Source organism: Salvia miltiorrhiza, chromosome 2 (assembly GCF_028751815.1).
Source record: "Salvia miltiorrhiza cultivar Shanhuang (shh) chromosome 2, IMPLAD_Smil_shh, whole genome shotgun sequence".
Taxonomy (NCBI): Eukaryota; Viridiplantae; Streptophyta; class Magnoliopsida; order Lamiales; family Lamiaceae; genus Salvia; species Salvia miltiorrhiza.
The window spans coordinates 41,486,913-41,511,837 of record NC_080388.1 but is presented as its reverse complement, the minus strand read 5'-3'; the positions used below and the strand labels follow the sequence as shown (position 1 = coordinate 41,511,837).

At 39.0% G+C, this 24,925-nt stretch overlaps 1 protein-coding gene across 1 annotated transcript; it reads right to left on the bottom strand.

The window, feature by feature from the left end:
• Window positions 1-6,009: 6,009 nt before the first annotated feature.
• Window positions 6,010-7,968, bottom strand: LOC131013482 (GDSL esterase/lipase At5g45960-like). The gene is made up of 5 exons (XM_057941569.1): window positions 7,566-7,968; window positions 7,362-7,492; window positions 7,065-7,292; window positions 6,630-6,888; window positions 6,010-6,388 (listed from the first exon to the last, which is right to left on the bottom strand). The coding sequence occupies exons 1-5, from the start codon at window positions 7,831-7,833 to the stop codon at window positions 6,186-6,188; spliced, it is 1,089 nt and encodes a 362-aa protein (XP_057797552.1). The 5' UTR covers window positions 7,834-7,968; the 3' UTR covers window positions 6,010-6,185.
• Window positions 7,969-24,925: the final 16,957 nt, after the last annotated feature.

Genomic DNA, 24,925 nt, shown 5'->3' with positions numbered 1-24,925 from the left:
ATAGATAACGGAGAAAATCCGTTATCTATGAGCGTTTTTCTAGTAGTGGATCAGCTCCCGACAAACAAGTTCTTCTTTGACCTCCTGGCAAATGAATTCGACATTCAGAGAAATCTTACAAACAAGAGGACTGGAGGATCAGACGAAGATGATCCATCAACCTCAAAAGGAGCAGCACTGAAAGCTTCAGCAAAAGAAAGTAAGAAGCACACAAAGGAACCAGCGGAACTCAAGCCCGAAGACTTCTTCAGTCAATATGCTTTGTTGACTGAAAGATTCAACAAGATGGAGTCCAAATTCCGCAAGTACAGGGGGTTCCACAAGCAGCACTACAAAGAAAAGGAAAGAGAAATGAAGTCCAGATATTCCACTGACAGAAGCAGAGAAAGAAAATCAACTGCCTTCGACTTGAAAGATGTGGAATGCTTTGGATGAAAAAAGAAAGGGCACTTTCGAACTGAATGCCCTGAACTGACGCAGTCTGAGCGCAAAAAGCTGAAAGCCAAGAAAGAATGCAAGTATGCGAAGAAGAAAGCGATGGTTGCTGACGATGCAGGATCTTCCGAAGAAGCATCAGAATCATCCGACTTCAACTTTACCAGCTCAGATGATGAGAGCCAAGCCCTAATGGCCAACGAAACCGAAAGCGTGGCCGACAACAGCTACGACAACGGAATGAACGGCCCGAAGGTAAACTCTCACTCAAAAACTCCTTATACTGATAACTCCCTGGTGTCTTCAGAAGATCATTCAGAATCTGGAGAAAGCTCAGCCGATGAAACTGACGAGTTCGATCAACTTATGACTGATCACTGTCAGTTGAGAAAAATGTTCGAAGATTTCTTCAAGCAGAATCAGAAAATGGAAAATGAGATCAATGATGAACGAGCCAAGAATCAGACAATCATCTACTTTTCGGATGAAACTTGTCTTAACCAACTGATCATGGAGAACAGTCGACTGAAAGAGAAACTCAGAGTTTCTAACTCAGAGTGTGACAGAGCATGTCATGAAATCAAGAGGCTCAATCACAAATTGGAAGAAACAGTCAAGGACTGCATGATAAAGTCTCCCATGATAACCAACTTTCCTTCAAAAGGCCTCGTTGAAAGCATCGGAGGAAAGGTTGCTCCAACTGATAAAGGAAAGAATATCATGATCGAAGAAGTAGATGTCACTTCAGAAGAATCAAGAGATCATAATATGGATGAAATTCGAAAATGCAAGCTGATGGCAAGAACGAATGTTCCTCCTCCACAAAGCTACAGACGAGCCAATGAGGCCCCCAACCAGTTCATCCTACTGAGAAGACTGGAAAAGAGATTTCAGTCAAAGATTGGGCAAGAAACATCAGGACTCAAGAAGAATCTTCCTCACTAGTCCAGGGGGAAGAACCACAACATCAGTCAGAAACTGAAACGAGTTCAGTTCCGAAGAGAACAACATCCATGGAGACAAAACCATGATAGGTCCAGACGAACCAAACGCCAATCACAACGACGAGAAACTGGACATCATATGACTCATGTTCCACAACATCAGTCAAGTCTCCATCAGTCAAGAATGACTCACGTATCTCAAGGGAGATACTCTGTAGAGCTAAGAAGACCTCAACAACTCACCAGATAAAGCTTCTACAAGAGTGAGGTTCTCAAAAGGAAAGCTCAACAGAAGATTGATCATGTGCCAACTGAAGCACCGACTACTTCAGTCAGACAACCAACAAAGCGCAAGAGATCAGCACCAAGACCAGTTATGAAGCAGATATGGGTTCCAAAAGGAACACGAGCTAACAATGAAGGACCCAAATATTGATTAGGTACCTAAATTAACTCTTCCTTGCAGGTCAATAACAGGAAACACAAAAAGAAGGAAGAAGTTAAAGCTTCAATCAGAACATGGTATCTGGATAGCGGCTGTTCGAAGTACATGACGGGCTACAAAAAATATCTAACTCAATATGTTGAGAAAGCTGGATCAAAAGTTGCATTCGGAGACAACTCAATCGGAGAAACAAAAGGCTATGGTGTTTTGCCTCAAAGAGTGGAGTGTGACATGGAAGGTTTTCAACAGGGAAACTCAGGGAAAGACACCATTGGAAAATGGAGAAGCAAAACCGTGGAAGCAATCAAAGCTATCCAATGTCCCAGCAAGCCTCTGCCACTCATCACTGCTTGATCCAACCCAACCACTACCTAAGGAAGAAGATCCTGGTAGCTTCATTTTTGGTATTGGTTTGGGAGGACTTGAGGAGGTCTCAGGTATGCTTGATTTGGGTGCGGTAGTCAATTTGATGCCGTTTGATATTTTTCAGAAGTTGGGCAGGAAGAAAGATAAGTTGAAGTGCACTGATATGAAAATAGAGCTAGCTGACGGCTCTATTAGTAGCCCACGGGGACTTGTGAAAAATGTAGAAGTCACAGTGAGAGGGATTAGAGTATTAGTGGACTTCGTGGTACTTGACGCGGGCAAAGGGATTAGAGGAGAGAACGTTCATCTCATTTTGCTCGGTCGGCCTTTTATGGCTACCACTCGTACTCGTATTGACGTGGGATCTGGAACGTTGAGTATGGCTGGGTCAGGTAGATCGGTAATATTCTCAGTTTTTGATAAGAAACCTTCTTATGTTAAGATTGTTGATGTTGTGGATGAGGATCTCATTGTGCAGGAATTTCTTGATAATTTGCTGGATGAAGACGACATTGAGCAAGAATTCCTTGCTAACTTGCAAGGTGAGGTGGCCATTGAAGGAGAATCTCTGGAAAAGCTGCAACACGAAAATGACATAATTCAAGAATTCCTAGCTAAATTGCAGGAGGCAGCCATTGAAGAAGAATTTCTGGACATGCTGCAACATGAGGATGATATAGTATCTATACGTACTTTGCTTGTGCTGCCATCTGTACAATGAAGTATCTGCTGATATATGTGTGCTTCTCCACTTTTTAGGGGTGTCTCGAAGCATTAGACGGCACATATATTAGTTTTCTAGTACCCAACGCTGACAAAGACTAGTATAGGACACGTAAAGGACAAATTGCCACTAACATGTTAGGAGTTTGTGATCGCAACATGAGGTCTATCTATGCATTGTCCGGTTGGGAGGGCTCTGCGAGAGATTCGCGTATTCTTTGGGATGCTCTCAACAGACCACATGGGTTAAGAGTGCCCCGAGGTAAGTCAATAACTTAACATTTTAGAACAGCCCTTATATATTCATATCTGTTATAAATATTTTTCTTTTATTTTTTTAATCGAATTTTGTCTAGAGTAGAGTGGTAGGAATGTAGCTTGAAATGACTATGATATTTTTTATCTATTGGGGAAAATGAAATTTGGTTTTTATTGACTATTGTTATGCAAATGCTACTGATTTTATAGATGTGTTGTTTTATAAGCAAATGTTTTACATGTCAATATGACGTTGATATTTTGGTATTGCATCTACAAATTAAATAGACACATAATTTAGGCATAATTTGGATCTTGATGTAAAAGCTAGGTTGGCAGTGATTTGTGATAAGTTATCTTTAATTTTATTAATATAACTTAAGGTCTTGTTCATGTAAATTATTTAGGGAATTACTATTTGGTAGACAGTGGATATGCCAACAGTGAAGGATTCCTCGCACCGTATAAATGAGTTCGTTACCATTTGAAGGAGTGGGGGCCTACAAGTGCAAGGCCACAGAACGCCCAAGAACTATTCAATTTGCGCCATGCAAAAGCCCGAAATGCTATTGAGCGTGCGTTTGGAATCTTAAATAAGAACATCAATTATCTAGGCAGCAATCTAAATTGCGCGGCGTAGCTGCGGGTGAATTCGTGCGCCGTGAGGAAGCAGGGAAGCTGCGGTCCTTGCCGCGGCCGCGGGCACCTGGGCGCGGGCGCGCACTGTTTTTGTTTTGGCCCGTTCTCCTATGTTACAAGTCGGATTTTGGATCCGTTTTTGCCTACGGACTCGTATCGAGATGAACTACAATTCTTCTTAAGACTAATCACCCGAATTCAAACTCCATATTTGTCCACCAATTAATCAATTAGAGCATGCATGTAAAACAAATCACCAATTCAATTAATATCAATTAAGCCACCAAGAATGAAGCAAGTAATATCATGCTTTATTCATACAATCTGTTCCAGCACCAACAATAATAATTCCACATGCATGTAAAACAAATCACCAATTCAATTAATATCAATTAAACCACCAAGAATGAAACAAGTAATATCATATATACCACCAAAAGCAAGAAAAACCCAGCTGAGCAACGGTGGCCAACAAATAAAGTACAATCCCAAAAAGATTTGAACTCAGAAACCCTAATTTTTGTTACTCAAATTTAGATTCAGTAGATGATAGTAGAAAATCAGCACCGCAACAATCACAGATAGGAACATTCAAGCATTTCCAAGATTTATAATCGAATTTCGACTTTCAAAAAAGGCATGGCGATTTTTATTTTTTAAATACAAGGACGCTGATAAATCCAAAGGAATATAGGAAGCATCTTCGATTTCGATATTCAAAGGAAATTTCGATAAAAAGAAATGGCCATGGTGTCAGCGTTTTTACCAGATCCGCAGAGGTCTTGCAACACACAGGTTCAGCAAGAATGAGATGAATAAAATGGTTCAGCAAGAATGAGATGAAGAAAATGGTTGTGTCATCGTTCCCAAGATTTTAGGTTCGATTTTCGGAGGGTAGAAAGGAATTTTGAAATTTTTTATTAAGCAACTTACCGCCTGATTAGTTTTAACGACCACCCATCAATGGTTACGTAAACGAAGCGGAATTGATGAATAACTGCGGGCCTTCAGGCCGCCTCGGGCCACTTTAACTATTTTTCCATGCAACCAAAAACGAAGTAGAGGCAAGTTATTTAACAGACCAGCATAAATAACCCTATCAAACATGGCCTAAACCTATATGCGTTGAAGAACTAATTGAGGATATTGAAAATTTTGAGAAAGGTAATCAAGTTCTTAATATAATTTTTCTTAATGTTGTAATTTTCTTATTTATTTACATGCTATATTTTATTTCAAATTTGCCGAATGCAGAAGTTGGAGGATCTGCAACATCGACAAACGTCAAAATGTAGAAGATGCTTTAGAATTTTGGTTATGTTTTGGTTAAGAAGTTTGGAATTTTGGACCCGCAACGTCAACAAATATCACTGATTTGTTTATGTTTGGATTATTATTTTTTTGTGGATTTTGAATCTTGAATATTGAATGTTAACTAGTTACTCCCTCCGTCTCTCGAATCTTGACACGTTTGGTTTCGGCACGAGAATCAAGGAGTTATAGATTAGAGTTTTAAGTGTGTAGTTAATAAAATATAAAAGTGATAAAGTAGGAGAGAGAAGGTAATAAAAGTGATAAAGTAGGGGAGAGAAGGTAATAATTATTACATTCTTTGGAAATGTGTCAAGATTCATGGGACGGCCCAAAAAGGAATACGTGTCATGATTCATGGGACGGATGGAGTATTTAAAATTTAGAAAATATATTGTATATTTGTTTCGGTTATTTGGTTTTAACCGAAACCGAACCGAAATATTTTGGTTCGATTTTGTTCGATTTTAGGCATGTTCGGTTCGGATTTGGTTATTAATTATATAATTCAATTTTAATTTGATTTTTCCTATTCGGTTCGGTTCGGTGACCGAATAACCGAATGCTCACCCCTAAGTGCCATATACTTTCTTATGTAGTGTTGCACGAATGGTACTTATGGCCATATTAGTGTCATTAGTGCCATATACTTATATTTTTTTTTCGGTTGGCACATATGGCACTACGCAAACTCGAATTCGACCCAAATCCGATCTGCCCTAATTAAGGGCAAAACAGTCTTTACACATAATAAATGGTCAGATTTTAGGTTTTTTTTCAATTAGCTAGTGGCCAAATATTGTGTTTCGCTCTTCAAAATGACTATTTCAAAAGCTCCCTCTATATAATAAATATAAAAATGTTATTTGTGTGTTGCACTGGTGCAAATGCTAGTTTAATAAAAGAATTACTCAACAAAGTTTTATTACATGCGAACGTAAAATCGAAACATTATTGTGTTCATACGCAGCAATAAACACGCGTCGTCAATCAAACAACCTCAAAAATCCTGTAGTAAAAAAAAGGGGGCGGGAAATTGAAAAGAATAATTATAAAGGAATTAATTAGTTGCTAAAAAGCTTGATAGCTTCATCAATGGTTGGACGCAACGATTTGAAGATGTTTTTGTAGGCTGCTTCAGATGGGTGTACGGCATCGAAGAATACATATTTGGAGGGTTCATTGCAGATAATGGAGAATGGATTGCACAAATATGTCAATTCCAATAATCCAGTGCCGCAGCAACCCCTATTCGCATTTATGAATCCTGCAAAATTAATTATAACATTATTAGTTTCATTCCTCTCTTGGATATTTATTGATACGCTTCGAAAGTCGCAAATTGGGTCGAAGTCAGTGATTTAAAAACAAATATCGATCCCTTCTATTTTTTGCTTTTGGGAGAGGAAGGCGTTTCCCTAATTCGTAGTTCGAGTAAATTAGTACCCTAAAAGTAAAAATCTTGGACCCTTATTAGGTTTGAGCTATGCAAATTAAATTAAACTCACCAAACTTGCTAGGGTTGTCGACCATTTCTTCCAAGGCTTTGTATGTGTCGATATATAAGATTTTAAAATCTTGAGCTTTCATTTGATCGAGTGCTTTCTGGAGCTTTTGATTAAATTGCAAGGCAATGGATGACATAGTTTCGTTGCAACTGCGTTCGCCTATGCCGTCACCGGGGTTTATGGTGACGACGGCCGGCGTGCACCCGACTTTCGATAGCCCCACCACCGCTATATTCTTCGCACCTACCTTCCTTAGACCCTGCATGCATGCAAACCACATACGTAAAAATTGAAGATTAGAATGGGAAAATGAGACATCAATGATAAAACAATCCGAAAGAGGATATAACAAAAAGAAGACCAAAAACAAAACTCTTATGTGTTAACTAAGTAGCTTCATTCGTAAAAGGAAGCTCAGCTGATCTATATATATACCTGAAGAATTTCCTTTGCATTTTCTACCAATTTATCGAGGTAAGTGTCGACGTCCTCCGCTCGAATGGGCATGGAAAACATACCAAGAAAGACGTCATTAGTGCCGGCGCTTATTATGAATGCTGATTTATTTATCATACTTTGGGTTTTCTTCCTTCCAAGCTTGGCAGCAAGCTTGAATGTGTACTCTTTGAAATATTCTATTTGTCTTTTCATAGTGATCACACCCTACAAAATTAATCAAACACATTCATGGTCGAATTAAATAAAAGTAGCTAGTTGTTTAGTATTACTTACGAACATGCTAGCGGTAAGCTCGTCGAATCCGGAGCCGCCGGAGGCGAAGGAAACCCCGGTCGTTAGATCCTCCGTCCTCAGCTCCGGATCCAAATATGCCGGCACCGTCTCTTTCACCCCAACATACGCAGCTGCAATTTTTAATTATAATACAAATTTATACTATATTTTCGACCTAAGCTGCACTAGAAAAATAAAACTCGCCTATGAAATCAGTGACGAGGCGGCCGTCGCTAAACCTCCCCGTCGCCACGTGGCCGGGGAAATTTATCCCGTAAGGCCGGAAATTGCACTGCAAAGGAGTGATGATGTGGTTGTTGTTGCCGGAATCAGCTGTGGAGTCGCCGAAAACGAAAATCGCCGGAATTGTATTGTTGAACGGCCGGTGCAGCTTTCCGGCCAGAACCATCGCCGGAAAATAAAGAACGGCGAGCATGAGACCACGATGCATTGCTGCGAAAGGAGGCCGCATAGCGTATATGTATTTGTTGAAAGAGGCTGAGTAGATCAAATTAGGTATCTTAGTTTCATAAGATCAAGAAAACTGAGTAGATTTAGGGTGAATGTTTGTTAGTGTTTGATTGTGTTTTAGTCGGATATTTAATGTATTTTATTAGATATTTTGCTCTAAATTGACGTCTAACGTCATTTTAGAGCACCGAAGGCGCTCCTAAATTTGCGCCAATTTTAGTCGCATCACTTTCCATTCTTCTCCACATCCTTTTTCTAGTAGTTCTAAGTCTAACATATTTTTGGTTTCTATTTCTTCTTTCTTTCTATATTAAAGACAATGATTTCCCTGCCTCAAAATCTTCATTACTATTTTTCATTCATTTGTTTTTTATTTATTGTATATATATTCATGTGTATTAACTTATCTAGGGCAATATTTGATTGTTAATTTTATATTAAATGGACAAAATACTCAATGTAAGAACAAAGTAGATAAATAAATTGACAAATACTCCCTCCGTCCCAGCTAAATTGATCAACTTCTTTTCGGCACGAGATTTAAAGAAGTGAATATAAGTGATTAATTAGATGTTTTCTTGCTTATATTAATTTATTTCATATATATAGAAATTGACCAACTTAGTTGAGACGGTTTAAAAAGAAATATTGATCAAGTTAGTTGGGAAGGTAAAAGTATTATAACTGGAAATATGATTAAACTGAAAGATATAGTATTATGAGTTTTTTCGTATATTGGAAATAGGGATCATGAATAAAATCACCAAAAATCAAACAAGAAAAATTCGAGCCCGGATAAGTTGAACCCAAATTGGACCTAAGCAATTAAATGAAGAAGTGAATTTATCAAAAAAAAAAAATAATGAAGAAGTGAAGCGCTTGAAAAAAAAAGGCACAAACATGCACACACAACATTTATAATCTATATCTAGAACAAAATTCGGTCAAATCCGTTGAAGCTTTTGGCAATTACCCTTCAAATTCAAATTCAAAATATGTTTCATTCTTGAGCATATGAGCATCCTTTTATAACGGTTATTCCGACGTTACCAAATCCGTTATCTATGAGCGAATATGGCGTAGTGTAACCTGATTGGACCATAATCACCATCCTACATTTTGATGTCTCGCTTGTGTACCTAATTTATTAGTTTTACTCTCATCCATTTTTTCTTCAATTCTATATCTTCGTTAAATTTCAAAATTATTAATTAGGTCTTATTAATATAAAATTATGGTTAAATTTTAAAATTATTAATTAGGGCTTATTATATAAAACTATGGTTAATACTATTTGTTTAGTTTGCTTTTCTTTTTAGCTAATAATTTCTTATTATGATTAATTTTTTCATAATTAAGTATCAGTATCTTAGCAATAAATTTTAATTTTGATTGATTATTTTATGATATATCTTATTTCTATAATAACATTGTTAAAATAATTAATTTCGTAATATATATATATATATATATATATAATACACAAGAAATAAAAAATCGAGTGGAATTTGAAAATAGTCACTTTGGAATAGTAAATTTAAAAATTAATTACCCACTAAGATAAAAAAAATTAAAAATTAGCCACACTCACCATTTTATCCTTGCATATAAAAATTTATAAATTATCCGTGAATTTACAACCAGTCGAATTCACAATTATCATTAATTTTGGTTGTGAATTCAAGCTTTAAAACTCGAATTCATAACTGAATAACTAATATTGGTTGTGAATTTAGGTTTGAATTCACAACTAAAAATAGTGTTAGTCGTGAATTCAAGTTTTAAAACGTGAATTCACAACTATAAATAGTGTTAGTCGTGAATTCGCGTGAATTCACAACTATAAATAGTATTAGTCGTGAATTCAAGTTTTAAATGAATTCACAACTAGAAATATTGTTAGTCGTGAATTCAAGCTTCAAAACTTAAATTCACGACTAGCATTATTTCTAGTTGTGACTTCATCAAATTGATTGTGAATTCTAGTTTTAATTGTGAATTAGTAGATCTAGTTGTGAATTCAAGAACATTAAGTTGTGAATTCAAAGATCTGGTCGTGAATTCAAGAACATTAATCAATTTTTTTATTTCTCTAAGTCTTGAAATGAACTTCTAATCCTAAAAGAATCACCAATTGAGAGAGAGAGAGAGAGAGATAGAGAACAATATGCCTGGAATCGCCGCGTCCAAAATAACAAATTCAGATTGTCGGCGTCTAGAATAACAAATTCAGATCTTCGCGTTAAGAATAATAAATTCACACCAATTCATATTGGAAATCAGAATAACAAATCGTAGAGCTTGCTCTCATCCACCGCCATAACTAATTGAAGCTATTTTTCAATTTCAAACTCACCAACTGATTGGAGAAAATTGAAAGAAGAAGAGAGAATAGGAGAGCTTCGAATTCAACTCGAATTCTTCCACAGCTGTGTGTGTTTGAGAGAGAACGTACAAAGCAAGAGGAGAGAGAGATATATATAGAGAGAGAGTGTGAAGACAAAGACAGAGGAGAGGAGAGAGAGTGGTGCGTACATTCTATGGTGTCAAGGCTGAAGCACGAAAATTTTGTGGAACTACTTGGTTTGTCTGTTGATGGGTACATTCTGTTGGTGCAGTGCAAGAAGCCTTTGACAGTCGGAGGACGTCGGCCTCCTCAAGCACTCCAATGATGTAATCTCTGCAAACCGTAGGACCTCATCGTATGGTTAGCTGCACCTCTATTTGCAAGTTGCCGAATAGCAACTGTCCATTCCTGCAGCAGTGTAAAGCGGAGTCTGTCATGTAACGCCCTATTCTAAATGAAGTGTTATATATATAAATTTAAATAAACATTTAAATGTGAAAAATTATAAAGTAAATAATTTTGCTAATTTTAAAAACAAATTTCAAAGTAAATAAACTAATAAATAGAATGCTCAAATAAAACTTAGATTTTAAAAGCTTCAAGCCATGGCATAAACATAAAGTGTTAATATTATAACTTGAAAAGTTGAACATAATATGCAAAATAGTTTAGAATCCAAGGCTTATACTACACCAAAAATATTATATACTAAACTAAGTTTAAAGGACATAGCTTGAGAAGTAAGACTTAAGCTACACAAAATATTAGATACTACACAATTTCAAAATGACAACATAGTTCAAAATATGACTTTAATGTCCAAATTAATAAAACGATAACACATATTGTCATAACATACATAACCTCAATTCGCACGGTGGCAATCTAAGGACTTTAATGTCCTGGACCCTATTTACGAGCCCCTGACGATAATATAATGGTTGCAACCCTTTAACATGTAATCGCATTGTGGCAATCCAATGACCTTTCCGTCCTGAACCCTATTTACGGGCCCCTAGCGATCGATAATTCATAACCTCAAATCGCATTGTGGCAATCCAAGAACTATGAAGTCCTACACCCTATTTACGAGCCCCTATATATATATATATATATATATATATATATATATATATATATATATATATATAGGGGGCGGTTATTCAATAAACCACCCTTATTTTAAGAATTACGAACTAGCAAAAATGCATGAATTTTATGTATAACACGCATGAATAAACTGTATAAAGGCATGAATTGCGAAAAATAATTTTTTGCTACCTTTGGGATTCGAACTCAAGACCATGAATTTATCCAACAAGGTGATGAATCAACCGTAGATCTTGATGATCTAAGGGCTGAAAATTGTTCCTAATTTATATTTTAAGAAGCGTTCTTATTTTAGCTTTCCCCTATATATATATATATATATATATATATATATATATATATAATTTCATAACACACATGGTAAACACATAATATTAAAATGGACAAAAATTAACCACATCATGTATTAAAGTAAATTTCACACCTGAAAAACTGTACTTGATAGATAACTTTAAGTAAATTCAAATTAACAATTACGTCCTAGTCGCGCCGCACCTAGCCAGATAAATTCAAATAATAAATATAATGGCCTGATCAAAACATAAAGATATTTTAAAATGATACTTAGAAATTATTCTATATAAGAAAATATTATCTGAATCAGTAAAGTAAATTATACTCCCTCCGTCCCGCAAAGCTTGAGGCAATTCTTTTCGACACGGGAATTAAAAAAATACTCCCTTCGTCCCAAACGTAATGTCCTATTTCTTTTCGGCACGGAGATTAAGAAATGTGTATAAAGTAGATAAAGTGGGTTGATGGAAATTATTTAAATATTAAGTATAGAGAGAGTGTATTGCCAAAAAAGGAAACAAGACATTTCGTTTGGGACAGCCCAAAAAGGAAAACAAGACATTTCGTTTGGGACGGAGGGAGTAGTATTTAGTGTGTTAAGTGTGGTAGGTGAAAATGTGAAAATGTGAATAAGGAGAAATTTTTTTGTCATATAAGGAAATGACTCAAGATTCGTGGGACGGTCGAAAAAGGAAAGTGACTCAAGATTCGTGGGACGGAGGGAGTACGTAGGTAATTTCTAATGAAAATCCATCTAAATCCTAATTTAATTAAATAGAATCAGCCAATTAATAAATTAAAGCTCAAGTTTAAAATTAATAGATATGAGAAATCCAATTTAAATTAATAATACAAGCCCAAAAGGTGTGTTCAACGTAACGCTCAGATTTATGTCAAACTTAATTAAAAACAAAATCTGAAGCCTATTGATAATTTAGCAAAAGCCCAAAACGCTTAAAATTTAATAGCCAAACCCATCATCCTTTTCCCTAATTAAAAACTAAACACACACACCACATACACAACTCACGCACACACTCAACACACACACACATGCACAGCACACACAGATAGGGCTGGCACGGTACGGTATACCTTATTAAATCGACCATACCTTATTCCTTACCTTTACCTCCGGTATGGAGAAAATTCATACCTTTACCTTACCTTTACCTACGGTATACCTTAGTTCGGTATACCTTAAGTACGGTATGGAGAATATATAAAACATTTACCGTACCTTTATTTCGGTATACCTTACCGAATTTCGGTATACCGTACTTTTACGGTATACCGCACTTTAACGGTATACCAAAATAATCGGTATTATCAAAATCGAAAAAATTCAATTGGTATACCGTACTTTATATTCGCATACTTGTATGCATTCATGTAATATATAATAAATTATATAAATATTATAAGTTACATATAATTTATATGTTAGAAGTAATATTATTTATAATATAATACTAATATTATAACTATGCTATTATATATGTAACTATTATAAGTTAGCTGTATAATTTATTGTAAAACAATAATTTTAGTTATATATTATAACTATACTATAATATCAAAATAAATAATTTTATTTTATTGTATAACTTATACTATATACTATATTTTATTTGTTTTTGTATCATTTGATGATATTTATAAATTTATAATTTATATAGTATATACTATATACTATATACTATATAGATGTTATAAGTTATATGAACGACCGTCGGTTCGGTCTTTGGCCGTGCTCTCGTAGCTCGGTTCAAGTCGGGCCGGCGTCGATGAGGAATGAGATTGCCTCGTTAGTATAGTTAGATCGCTGGTTGAATATTTATATTTGAAAATTAGCTCCCACACTTGCGCCACACCTGAAGGCACAAGCTCCGGTCGCCGCGGCTCGCTGGGGCCGCCACCCACCGGACAACCCAGTAGGCAGGTCCTGGAGATCTCCTACCAGATCTGGCGTCTGACTCGCCGCTGAAGACCCGCTGCTCGTCCGTCCTGCTGCGCGAACCTACCGGCACAGCTAGTGCTCCCAAACTTGCGCCGCACCTGAAGGCACAAACTCCGGTTGCCGCTGCTCGCTGGGGCCGCCAACCACCGGACAATCCAGTCGGCAGGTCCTGGATCTGGCGTCTGACTCGCCGCTGAAGATCGTCCGTCCTGCTGCGCGAACTACAGCAAGATCTGCGCAGTCGGAAGACCCGCTGATCGTCCGTCCGTCCTGCCGCTACTACCGGCCCCGTCCACCGAGCCTGCCACTATCAGCCTCGCCGATCCTCGATCCGAGCAGTTGACTCTCGGAAGATGAAAGAGAATTAGGCGCTCCGATCTGATTTCAGCTCTCCTCCACGCCGCGCCTGCATCGGTTACTCTTCTCCGCCGCCGCGTCGTCCTCACCTTCATCTGCTCCTGCTGCCGTTTAGTAGATACGCCGTTCTGGAACGCAGCCGTTTGGTTGCAGCTCCGGCCGGCCGTGACTCCCCACCGGCCATCAACCACTACGCAGATTCAGATTCTACTGTCATCTTTAAGGGATCTACCAAGAAAATGCAGTTCTTTGCTGAGATCACCGGCACGCCGTCAAACGTCCAGCAATCGTCGCCGAGCAAGCCATCGACGCCAACGATGCAAAACCAACAACATTTGCCGATAATAGTTGATAAGGCAGGGCTGAATCTGCCGCAAGTTTCCAATAATTTCTCTAATCATAGCCATGGAGAATGTCACGACAAAGAGAAATTGTCTGTTGAATCTTCAAAGGGTGTGGCTGAGGAATCTACGCCGACGTCTTTTGCTGACAATACTAAGAAGGCCTCGGCGACGGAGTTTAACCGGCCGAAAACAACTTCTTTTGCTTCGCTTCTGAGGAGACCCCGACAAATTGAACGTACACCGGATGTGCTTGTTCATCGCTTCACTTCGCTGCAACCGGATTTCTCTGGTGAAATTCCCACGCTTAGGGTGCCAAAAGAGCATCTGCTGCCCAAGATAAATCAATTTGAGCATGCTTTAATTGGTCGTCTTCTTCTTAGGAAAGGAGAGAAGCCGCGTCTTCTCACGGATCTTAAACGTGATCTTCATGTGGCTTGGAATATTGACAATGATTGGCAAATCATCCCCATGGGAAAGAGCTTCTACACTATCAAATTTAATACCTCTGAAGACAAGGCGTTAGTTCAGAAAAGCACTTCTTGGGAGTTACCTTTCGGAACCATGCGATTACGCGAATGGGTAAGATTCTTCGATCCCTATAAAGAAATTTCCTCACTTTGTGAAGTTTGGATGCGCATTTATTATTTGCCCTTAGAATTTTGGACTCTAGATGTCATTACGGGTATTGGAAGGGCGATGGGATCGCCTATTAAAGTTGATGGGGCTTCTGCACGCGGTGCTGCTGGACATTATGCTCGAATTTTGTTGGAAATTGATCTCTCGCGTCCTCTTCCGGAGGCTTTGCTGGTTGACGGGGAAGAACGTTCCTTTCACGTCGAATTTGAATTCGAACAACTCCCCGCCTTCTGCTCTAAGTGTAAGATCACTGGACATTCTATTGATAACTGCAATAGAATGAAGAACAAATCCAAGGAGGATAGCAGGAATGGGAAGGCCAAAGACATGTCGCTGGGTAAAGACAATGAAATAATTAATAAGGGAGCTGCCAAGGATGTTAGGGCACCTAACTGGAAGCCTAAATCTTGGGACCAGAATAGGACTGCTCAAGCTCACAGACCGCAGATTATCACTGAAAATCAGTTTGGGGTTTTGGAACAGGTGGCTGTCGAAGAAGAGCAGATTATAAATCAGTTGGGGGTTTTGGAACAGGTTGCTGCTGAAGAAGAGCAGATTCGGACACCGCGGGGAACAAAGAACCACAATCAGTCGTTGGCTTTAACTGATACGAATGTTGATTTTGAGGATGTCAATGGAGATAGATTGACATCGGGTCCGGATATCTTACAGGCGATCACTATGCCAGTTACGGAAGTGATAGATTCGGGAGACGAGTCTGATGGGCAGTCGGATGATGGCAATACACCGGCTGAAGCAGATTCACAACAGATCGTCATCTTTGAAAGTTCGATCAATCAGGATAAAAATTGTGAGAAACATGAAAGGATGATGGAAAGCGCTATCAAAGCTCAGCGGATAGTGGAAACTTTCAGGAATTGTGAGGCGGAGGCGCAAGTGAAAAAAAGGGGGAGACCGCCGAAAGCTTTGGCGGAAATTAAACCGATGATTCGTGGGGAAGAGAGTATCAAGAGTCGTCTCCGGAAGTCGGTAGAGCAGCAACCTAACCAGCAACCTAACCAACAGGCTGAAGATTTCATCAAAAATAAACTTTACAAAGCTTGGGAAGCAGGAGATAAACCTCGAGATTTCATTATTACGTCAGGGAGCTCGAAGAATGATAGAGCCCTGAATAATGTGGCGGCCAAGAGTTGGGCAGCTGAAGTGGAATCGGGTGAAAACCCGAACACGAATTCTCAATCTTTATGATGAATGTCCTCGTATGGAATGTCCGGGGTCTTACGGACGAGTCCAAACGAGTTTTAAAGGAGCATTGCGACTCCTTCTCCCCTGTGATTGTTGGGATTATTGAGCCTAAGACGAATCTCAAGAAGACTTATTCTAGATTTTGGCGTTCTCTGAATCTTATTCCTTGTTTTCAAAATTCAAGAGACAACATGAGTTCGAATATTTGGGTTTTTTCTCATCCTTCTGTTACTCATGATGTGATTTTCTCCTCGGAGCAGGTGGTTATCATGAACTGCAGATGGTCGACGTGGAATTTTAAAATCGCGGTGGTGCATGGCGTTAACACGTTTGCTGGCAGACGACGTTTGTGGTTGGATCTTCTGGATCATATTGATGGTAATGTTGTCTTTATTGGCGATTTTAATGCGGTGAAAGGCGCCCATGAAAGAAGTAGTGAATGTATGCCTAACTCTACTGCTTGTGCGGAGTTCTGTGATTTCATTGAAGCCACCGGTTTCATTGAGGCGCCTACGGTTGGTCTGCATTACACGTGGTCTGGTCGTAGATTTATGCCTACCCATGTGGAGTCTCGTCTGGATAGAGCGATTTTTGCTGACTCTTTTGCAAACCTCTGGAGTTCGGTTTTTGTTCAAGCTCTTCCACGTATTACCTCGGATCATTCTCCGCTTGTTCTTCATTGCATGGTGGATGCCCCTCCTCGCCATCGTTTCTTTAAGTTCCTTAACATGTGGACCTTACATCCGGATTTTCTCCATACGGTGGAACGGTCCTAGCAGATGGATACCGAGATTGGCTGCCCGATTTTTAAAGTTATGCATAAATTAAAGCGTCTTCGGCAGGTTCTTCGCGCATGGAATCGGAATGTTTTTGGAAATGTTGATTCTTGCATCATGAATAATCAACAAGAGCTTTTGGAAATTCAAGACCAGATTGCCAGGGAAGGCTACACGGAGGATCTCTTTAATAAAGAAGTGGAAGCCCAAGCTAAGATCAACGTTGTGCTTTCCAGGAAGAGCTCGCTTTTACAGCAAAAAAGCCGGGTGTCTTGGCTTCAAGATGGAGACAGGAATACGAAGTTCTTTCATGCGATGCTTAGGTTTCGTCGTAAACCTCACATCGTTTCTCACATGGAGATCAATGGAGATATGAATTACGATCAAAAGGTTATTGGGGATCATATAGTGGATTTCTTCTCTTCTTTGTTTTCGACTAGCAGTAATACTAATACTGATATTATGGCGGTTGAGGCGGTTATTGAGGAGAGGGTCGAAGATCGTTATAATAATTTGCTCATTCGTTTGCCGGATGAAGAGGAAATTTCTGCTACGGTTTTTCAGATGGAGCCGAACAGCTCGCCTGGGCCTGATGGTTTCTCGGGTAAGTTCTTTCAGCATTGTTGGTCGATTATTAAAGTGGATATTTGGTGTGCTGTTCAAGCCTTTTTCAGGAATTCTTATCTTCCTCAAGGCTGTAATTCGAATACCTTGGTGTTGATTCCTAAGAAAGATGTCGTCAATTCGGTCTCGGATCTGAGACCGATTGTTTTGTCCAACTTTCTTTACAAGATTATTAGTAAGGTGTTGGCGTCTAGACTAAGCCAGGTGGCTGCTGTTTATGTCTCCCGTCATCAGTTTGGTTTTATTAGCGGCCGTTCAATTCACGATTGTATTCTGATTGGGTCGGAAGGAGTGAACTGTATGCATCGTACGAGCCGTGGTCAAAACATGGCTTGCAAGATTGACATCAAAAAAGCTTTTGATACTCTCAGCTGGGATTTCCTGCTTAACGTTCTTCGTGTTGCTGGCTATGATTCAAAGTTCATTAGTTGGATTGAGATTCTGCTTCATTCGGCTAGGATTTCTATTCTGTATAATGGTCAGCTTAAAGGTTATTTTGCGTGTTCAAGGGGTGTTCGACAGGGCGATCCTCTTTCTCCTATTCTTTTTGGAATCCCCGAAGATGTTCTTGGTAAGCTCTTTGCAAATTGTGTTAGCGCGGGCACCCTTACCCCGATGCAAATGAGACAGGGAATTAATTTTCCCACTCATCTTTTATATGCGGACGATATTCTGGTTTTCTGTCACGCCACGGTCACGAACGCTCACACCATTCAGAAAATTATGGAATATTATGGTCAAATTTCAGATCAAATTGTGAGCCCGGAAAAGTCACAAATTTTTTTTACCAGCAAAGTTCCTTCTCAAACCTGCAGGGCTATAAGGAGAATTTTGAGATTTTCCCAGGGCAACTTTCCAATTTCTTACCTTGGGGTTCCTATCTTTAAGGGCCGTGTGCGTGCCTCCTATCTTCGACCGATTCATGATCGTGTGATAAACAAGTTCGCGAAATGGAAGGGATTACAGTTGTCGATGGCTGGGAGGATTTGCCTGATCAGGTCGGTTATCCAAAGCTCCCTGATGCACTCCATGATGATTTATAGATGGCCGACTGCTCTTATTAAGGAGCTCGATGCGTGCTTCCGTAATTTCCTTTGGACTGGCAACATCAAGCAGACGCCGTCTTGTTCTGTGAGTTGGAAGAGGGTCTGCTCGATTAAGGAGGAGGGCGGTCTCGGGGTTAGGTCATTCGAAATGATGAATAAGAGCTATCTCATGAAAATGGCATGGAAGGTGGTTGGTGGGTGTGAGTTCGGATATGATTTGATTAGAGATAGATATCTCGATCGCTTTGGGCGTTGTAAATCTCTGGTGGCTGCTTCTACTATCTGGATGAGCTTACGTGAGGAAATTGATGGCTTGGTGGCGGATTCGTACTCGTATATTGGTGACGGCACTTCTACTTCGTTCTGGTATGACGACTGGCTTGGGTATATGTAGTGACCCGCTCTTTTATATATTTTAAATCCAGTAATGCATGTTTATTATTGTTCATCAGTGAATGAAACCAGTTATTATCCTGATATGAATTCAGCTGATGATCCTGAATTTATATTGTTAAAGCAGTCAATGATATTATTTCAGAGTTATAACTGACTTAGCAAAGTCACGTTATTTATTTAAGCGAGATGGAATTTGATTTTATTTTTACTCAGGTCGTGAATTATTTCCGACTCAAGAAGTTAATTAAATCTGCGGATTTAATTTAGATATCAGAACGACGAACGAATTAAATCTACGGATTTAATTAAGATTCATTTTATAACTTATCGATTTTAGCGAGATATCACATGTCGAAATCGGGATTTATTTAAATAAACAGTACAAGCAAATATGAGCACGCGATCCACTTTACAGTTACAGAATCACCGAGACAGAGAAAATACATCATTAATTCCTCTCTACATTTTTTTTTATTATTTCTTTTTCTTCCATCAACTTTTGTTCCCCAACTCATCCACACCATTATCATCACTTTTCCCCACCACTACTCAAATTTTTTTTTTCTTCACTACAACAACTTCTCCAACACACTCAAGTGCCTAGCAACAGCTTCTCCTTTAACCTCACACTGCAGTCCCAATTCACCACTCTCCTCATTTTTTTTTACACTTAGAAGCTTTTGGAGAAGCAGGGACCTTCATCCAGTGCTCTGCCACTTCAAGGTAAACTTTGGCTATATTTCTTCCACCTTATTCCTTAGCATCACCTGCACATATTGAAGAGCAAAACTGTTAAATTATTTCAGCAATTCCAGTTCGTTAAACTCAGCGGCAAACAGCCAACTAACATCCATTCTCACGGTATTAATTCTATTTCAAATATCCATCTCAGTACGCATACATACCAAAACATGATCACTTTCTAATGATAGAAAACCATTGTAGACATAATGGACTTAGCAAGCTGCATTCTTTATAGTACAAAAACCAACTACATCATGATTCATTCATGGTTAACTCACGCTAGAACTTAGCAGAATCACCGAGTATACTCTCATGAGCAAATGGCAGTTTATACGTAGTTTAAATGTGCATGACGGAGTTTATACAACCAAGAAGAGATTACGCCTTGTCGCGTTGAGAGCCGATAGAAAGAGGGTCGAGTTTTTACTTAGCTTTAGTATGAGGAGTGGGCGACTGCCTGCTCTGAATCAGAAACGACGCACCTCCGCTCAGTCGGAACGGCGACGGCGTGACGAGGCAGAACCTTGCTGCTTGTCGGAGCTCGACGGACCGAAAGGGAAGAGCCGAACGCCGGAGAGGCAGCGGCGCCTCAAGACAGTCCAGCAACGCGGCGAATCTCGCCGGCCATCCAGTCGCAGCGGCGGCAGATGTTCGACGGCAAGGAGAGCGGCGGAGGTGGAAAGAAATCAGGGCCCGACTCCCTGCCCACCTTGACGACTGAATCGAGACCCGAACGGCTCGAAGAAGAAGGTGAGACGACGCCGGCTTCGCCGAACGATGGCCAGGGAACCGCGGCGGCGGCGGCGATAGTTATAGGCCGAGATTAGGGCTCAGATCTTGGGGCGACCTCCCCTGATTTTGAGAGACGACAACAGAGGCAATCTCGGACGCAACGGTGCGACGGGAGAGACCGGAATACGGCAGCGTCGCCGGCAATTTCAGGCGAGAAAAGGGGCTAACAGGTCGCGTCTTATTTTAGGGAGTTAGGGCTCGACGTCGAAGAGGAAATTGAGGATGGGAGTTGGACGGCGCCGCTCCCAGCCGACGACCGCTCGCCGGATTCCGAACGAAGGAGCAGCAGCGGCGATTTCCAGAAATCTAGGGCACGATTCTGGGCCCGGAGTGGAGGGCGAGACGACGATGGTCGCCGGATTTCGGAGCCGCAGCGGCGGGCTCCTCAGTGGAGGACAAAGCGAGAGAGAGGGGGGCGTTAATTCTCGACTGATGTTTGGGGAAGAAGGAGTGCTCGACTGATGCTTGAGAGAGGGGAGAGAGGCGACTGATTTGGGGATGAAAGAGAGAACCGAGTGTGAGTTGAGGATGGGCTCAATTTAACTAAGTTGGGCCAAATATTTGGGCTTTTTCTTATTTATTGTAATTGGGCCTAATTCAATTATTTTGCTTGGGCTTTAGTTTAATTTATTGGGCCTAATTTAATTAATTCATTGGCCTTTGTTATTTAATTCCGATTGGGCCTCCTATTTATCTTAATTTGGGCCGAAAATTGGACTCCTGTTTTGTTTAATTTTGGGCATCTATATAATTGTTTTTGGGCCGAATTATTTTAAAAGGTTGGGCTTTAATTATTCTATAAGAATTGGGCTGAGATATTATTATTAATAGACTTCTATTTCCAAATTTCATATGTATATTGTTGGGTCGGTTATTGTTTCATTTGAGCCGATTTTAATAGAGTAGAATGAGTTGAACGATTATTCAGTTGGGCCTTATTTATTTAATTGCAGTTGGGCCTTGCATACTTGATTTAAACTTAGCCCAAATTTTTCATTATTTATTTATTGGACCAAGATTTATTTAATTACTTGAGTTTATAAATTACTCCAACTAAACTTTTCAATTTAATTATTGGAATGTCACGACTTATATAAATCAAGCCCATTTTTGTTTGATTAATTATTAGGCTGTCTTATGTTGAGCCTTTTAATTATTTGAACTTATAATATTATTTCTATTCCTATTTATTAAGCCGAGAGATTTTATGAGCTTATTCAGCGAATAAGCCGAATTAGTTATTTCTTAGTAACGACCACGAAGGATGGATTTATTTAATTAGCGGGTTAGAACACCTGAGGCGAACGAATTATTTTAGTTAATTACTCAACTACGCAAGATGAAACCTAGTTGGTATTTATTTGATCCGATAGCGAGGATTAATAGTAGTAATTCCCTAATATCATCTCGGAGTAATAAATCATGCATAAGAGCATCATGCATAGTTAATTCTGTATTCATTATTTGAGGATTTTGCTCGAGTAGTATCTTATTTATATTCTCGTAATAAATGTCAAGCACGAGATTAATAATCAGTCAAGGAACTACTGTACCACAGAAAGTTTATATCAGGTGGGCATTACTTTCATATACATCAAATGAGTTTAATTGTTACGTTCAAGCAAGTTATTTTCATGACAAAATCTTTGAATTGAAATTGTTACAACTGTTGTCTTGCCATAAAATATTTAAATTTCAGTATGATATCTATCTGATGTGACTTTTATCATGTAATCGAATTCGGGTCTTGAGCAGTTGATAGCTATCCTGCCAGGACTAGTGTACACCAGTGGCCGTGAGTCATCTAGCGGGTTGGCCGGTCAAGTGACCGTGAGAGGTGGCCACCTCTCCGGCACAAAGTTCCAGATATGATAGATTACAAGAGAACTTAGACTGCAGTCGAACTTTAAGAATCACAAATGAATTTAGTAAGCTTGGACCTTTTAGCGAAAAACTCCCTTGCTGTACTGTTTATTATGGCATGACAATTTACAGTTTTGAAGCATGTATTTTATACTTAGGCATACGTGCCCACTGAGTACTTTTGTACTCAAGCCCTGCATATATTTCTAAATGTGCAGGTTGAGCAGCTGCCGATGGTGATGAAGTGACGAGCAGGATTCTTTTGTCTTATTATGTATTAATGAACTCTAGGGTTACATGTCTTCATACATGTAATCAGAACCTTATTCCGCTGCGTACTCAGAAGTTTTATGCTATTTTGAATAAGTCAGAGATATCTGAACTTACTAGTTATTTGAGTCTATATGACTAAACTTCTGTTATATGATAAATATCCCTTTTGTTAAATGATGAAATGTGATCCTTCCTTGTTTGATTATCCCCTTTCTACCCCGCTTCTAATCTCCCTCCATTAGTCACGGTTTCCCCGGCTTAATTATCCTTAATTAGGTCCGGTCGTGACAGAGTGGTATCAGAGCAGTTTATTTGCTCTGAACCCTAGAGTTAATAAATTTTTCTAGTATGATCACTGCTATGAAAGAGTCAGTCGACCAAAGCTCAGCACTTCATCACATCGTCATGCTCAGCAAGAAAGAAGGTGGTAATGATTTTAAAACATTGAGAAGTATTTCACGTTCTATATGAATGTACTGATGCTTACATTCAAGTTTTATGCTTTATTGATTGATTAGATATCTCAATGAACTTAGATGCGTTAAGAATGCATGAGCACTGTTACGAGAAGAACAATAGAAGCTAAAAACTCAGTTATATTTCACTATAGCCATGGTGAAGAGCTAAGAAAGAGAAAGAGAATCCAATGAAAGCAGTGCAAGCAGAGTGCCACGCACGAATCACTGAAGCAGGCATAGTTCTTCATTCAGGTTGTTCACGCGAGACGGAGCACCTAATCGACTATTGCCTTCGATGATAGTTTAAGTACAATATTGCTTATAAGTGATGAGTGCGACTGATGTAATCAGTTAGCTAATCCTTAATAAGATGAGACTCGCTTCTAGCCTCGATTATCACTAGCTATGGCTTGAGGATAACCTTCATGATTCATGTATGAACTTCAGAGTTAGACTTACGAGGGGTCAAAATGCTTTGTATATGATGTTATAATATTACGATTAAAGCTATCAGCTTATAGTTTCAGATATTCAGAACCATTCTACTTACAGTACCTATCGCAATAGATAAGGACATGACTGAGAATCCCTATTGATTACGATCACCTACTACGAATTGGAAAGACGAGATGTGATATGGGTACTAGCAGTTACCAACCATTATGATTGATCATAAAAGTTTACGCAAGTGTGTAAGACGAGAGAAGTTCTCGAAGATGGTTTAGAGTTTAATAATAGCTAGAAGCGCCGACAGTGGATCAATGCTGAAACAAATGAATTAAGATTCTAATGAGACCCTAAGGATATACTCAATATAAGTATATATATACCTTAATCTATCGAGGACATCGCCTCAGTTAGAACGTCTTGAATTATGCATTTAGTCAGGTAGCCGTAATGAGAGCATTGACTAAGGTCATTCCATGACTTAGCATTATACATGGTGACACATACCCTATAAAGGTGCTCAGATGAGCAAAAGCTATTACCTTATTGAATGCGTGATGATTCAGAAGGTCTTTTACAATAACACGGAAGAATGCTTCAAATTATATGGTTGCATTTCAAGCGCTATGTGAAGGAACACTAAGTACTAGAAGTACTACATTAAGATCATATAGAAGAACATTGTTGAGTAAGGTCGAACCTACCTTATTTAGCCTATAGAAGATGTTTAAGGATTGCATTAAACTAGGAGTCAGACTCCAAGTTTGAGAAGCTCTAGAATATTCTCAATGACATTTTCAAGATATTAAGAAGAAAGTGGTGATTTTAGACCAAATATACCTTTTGCAGCCAAGGAACAAGAGTTGCCAAGTTCGGAAACGTATTTCCGAGTGACTGAGAAGTAGTTGTGTCGGACCTGGCCAGTCCACATGGCCAAAATCTCAGTAGTCGTCATATATAGGTCTTTAAACCTATATATTTTAAACCTTCATCTGAAAAGCCAAACGGGTTCAGACTATTAGGTCATTTCGTTTCGACCTTTCAGTCAATTCATTTCTACCCTATGGTTATTCATTTTCAATTGTTTGGCAAATTATTGAAACACTTTGCCTAATTGCCATTTGTGATTTGAATCATTGCGATCTACTAGCTGTTGGTAGATTTTTTTTTGTGACCCAAGGACAAACAGATACTCATCAGATTAAATCAGTCAAACACGTATGCTTCAACCCAAGGGTCAAGCACGTAATGCATACAAACAATCTCTTGTGCATTTAGTAGGATCTTATTTGTATATTTCGAAAACGATGATCATTTCGATGCTTTTGTATGCCCCTATGTTGGTTTAGTTATTTTTACTAGTATTAGTACGGAGACGCGAAACCTTGGGGCGTTCCGTGACTGAGTATTTTTTGTAATA

What these genes read in the sequence shown, in the direction of transcription:
- LOC131013482 (XM_057941569.1), bottom strand. Translation starts at nt 7,833, where the DNA reads ATGCGGCCTCCTTTCGCAGCAATGCATCGTGGTCTCATGCTCGCCGTT. An exon ending in CCTCGTCACTGATTTCATAG is followed by an intron (nt 7,493 to 7,565) that starts GCGAGTTTTATT and finishes TAAAAATTGCAG; the next exon opens with CTGCGTATGTTGGGGTGAAA. An exon ending in CGACAACCCTAGCAAGTTTG is followed by an intron (nt 6,389 to 6,629) that starts GTGAGTTTAATT and finishes TTAATTTTGCAG; the next exon opens with GATTCATAAATGCGAATAGG.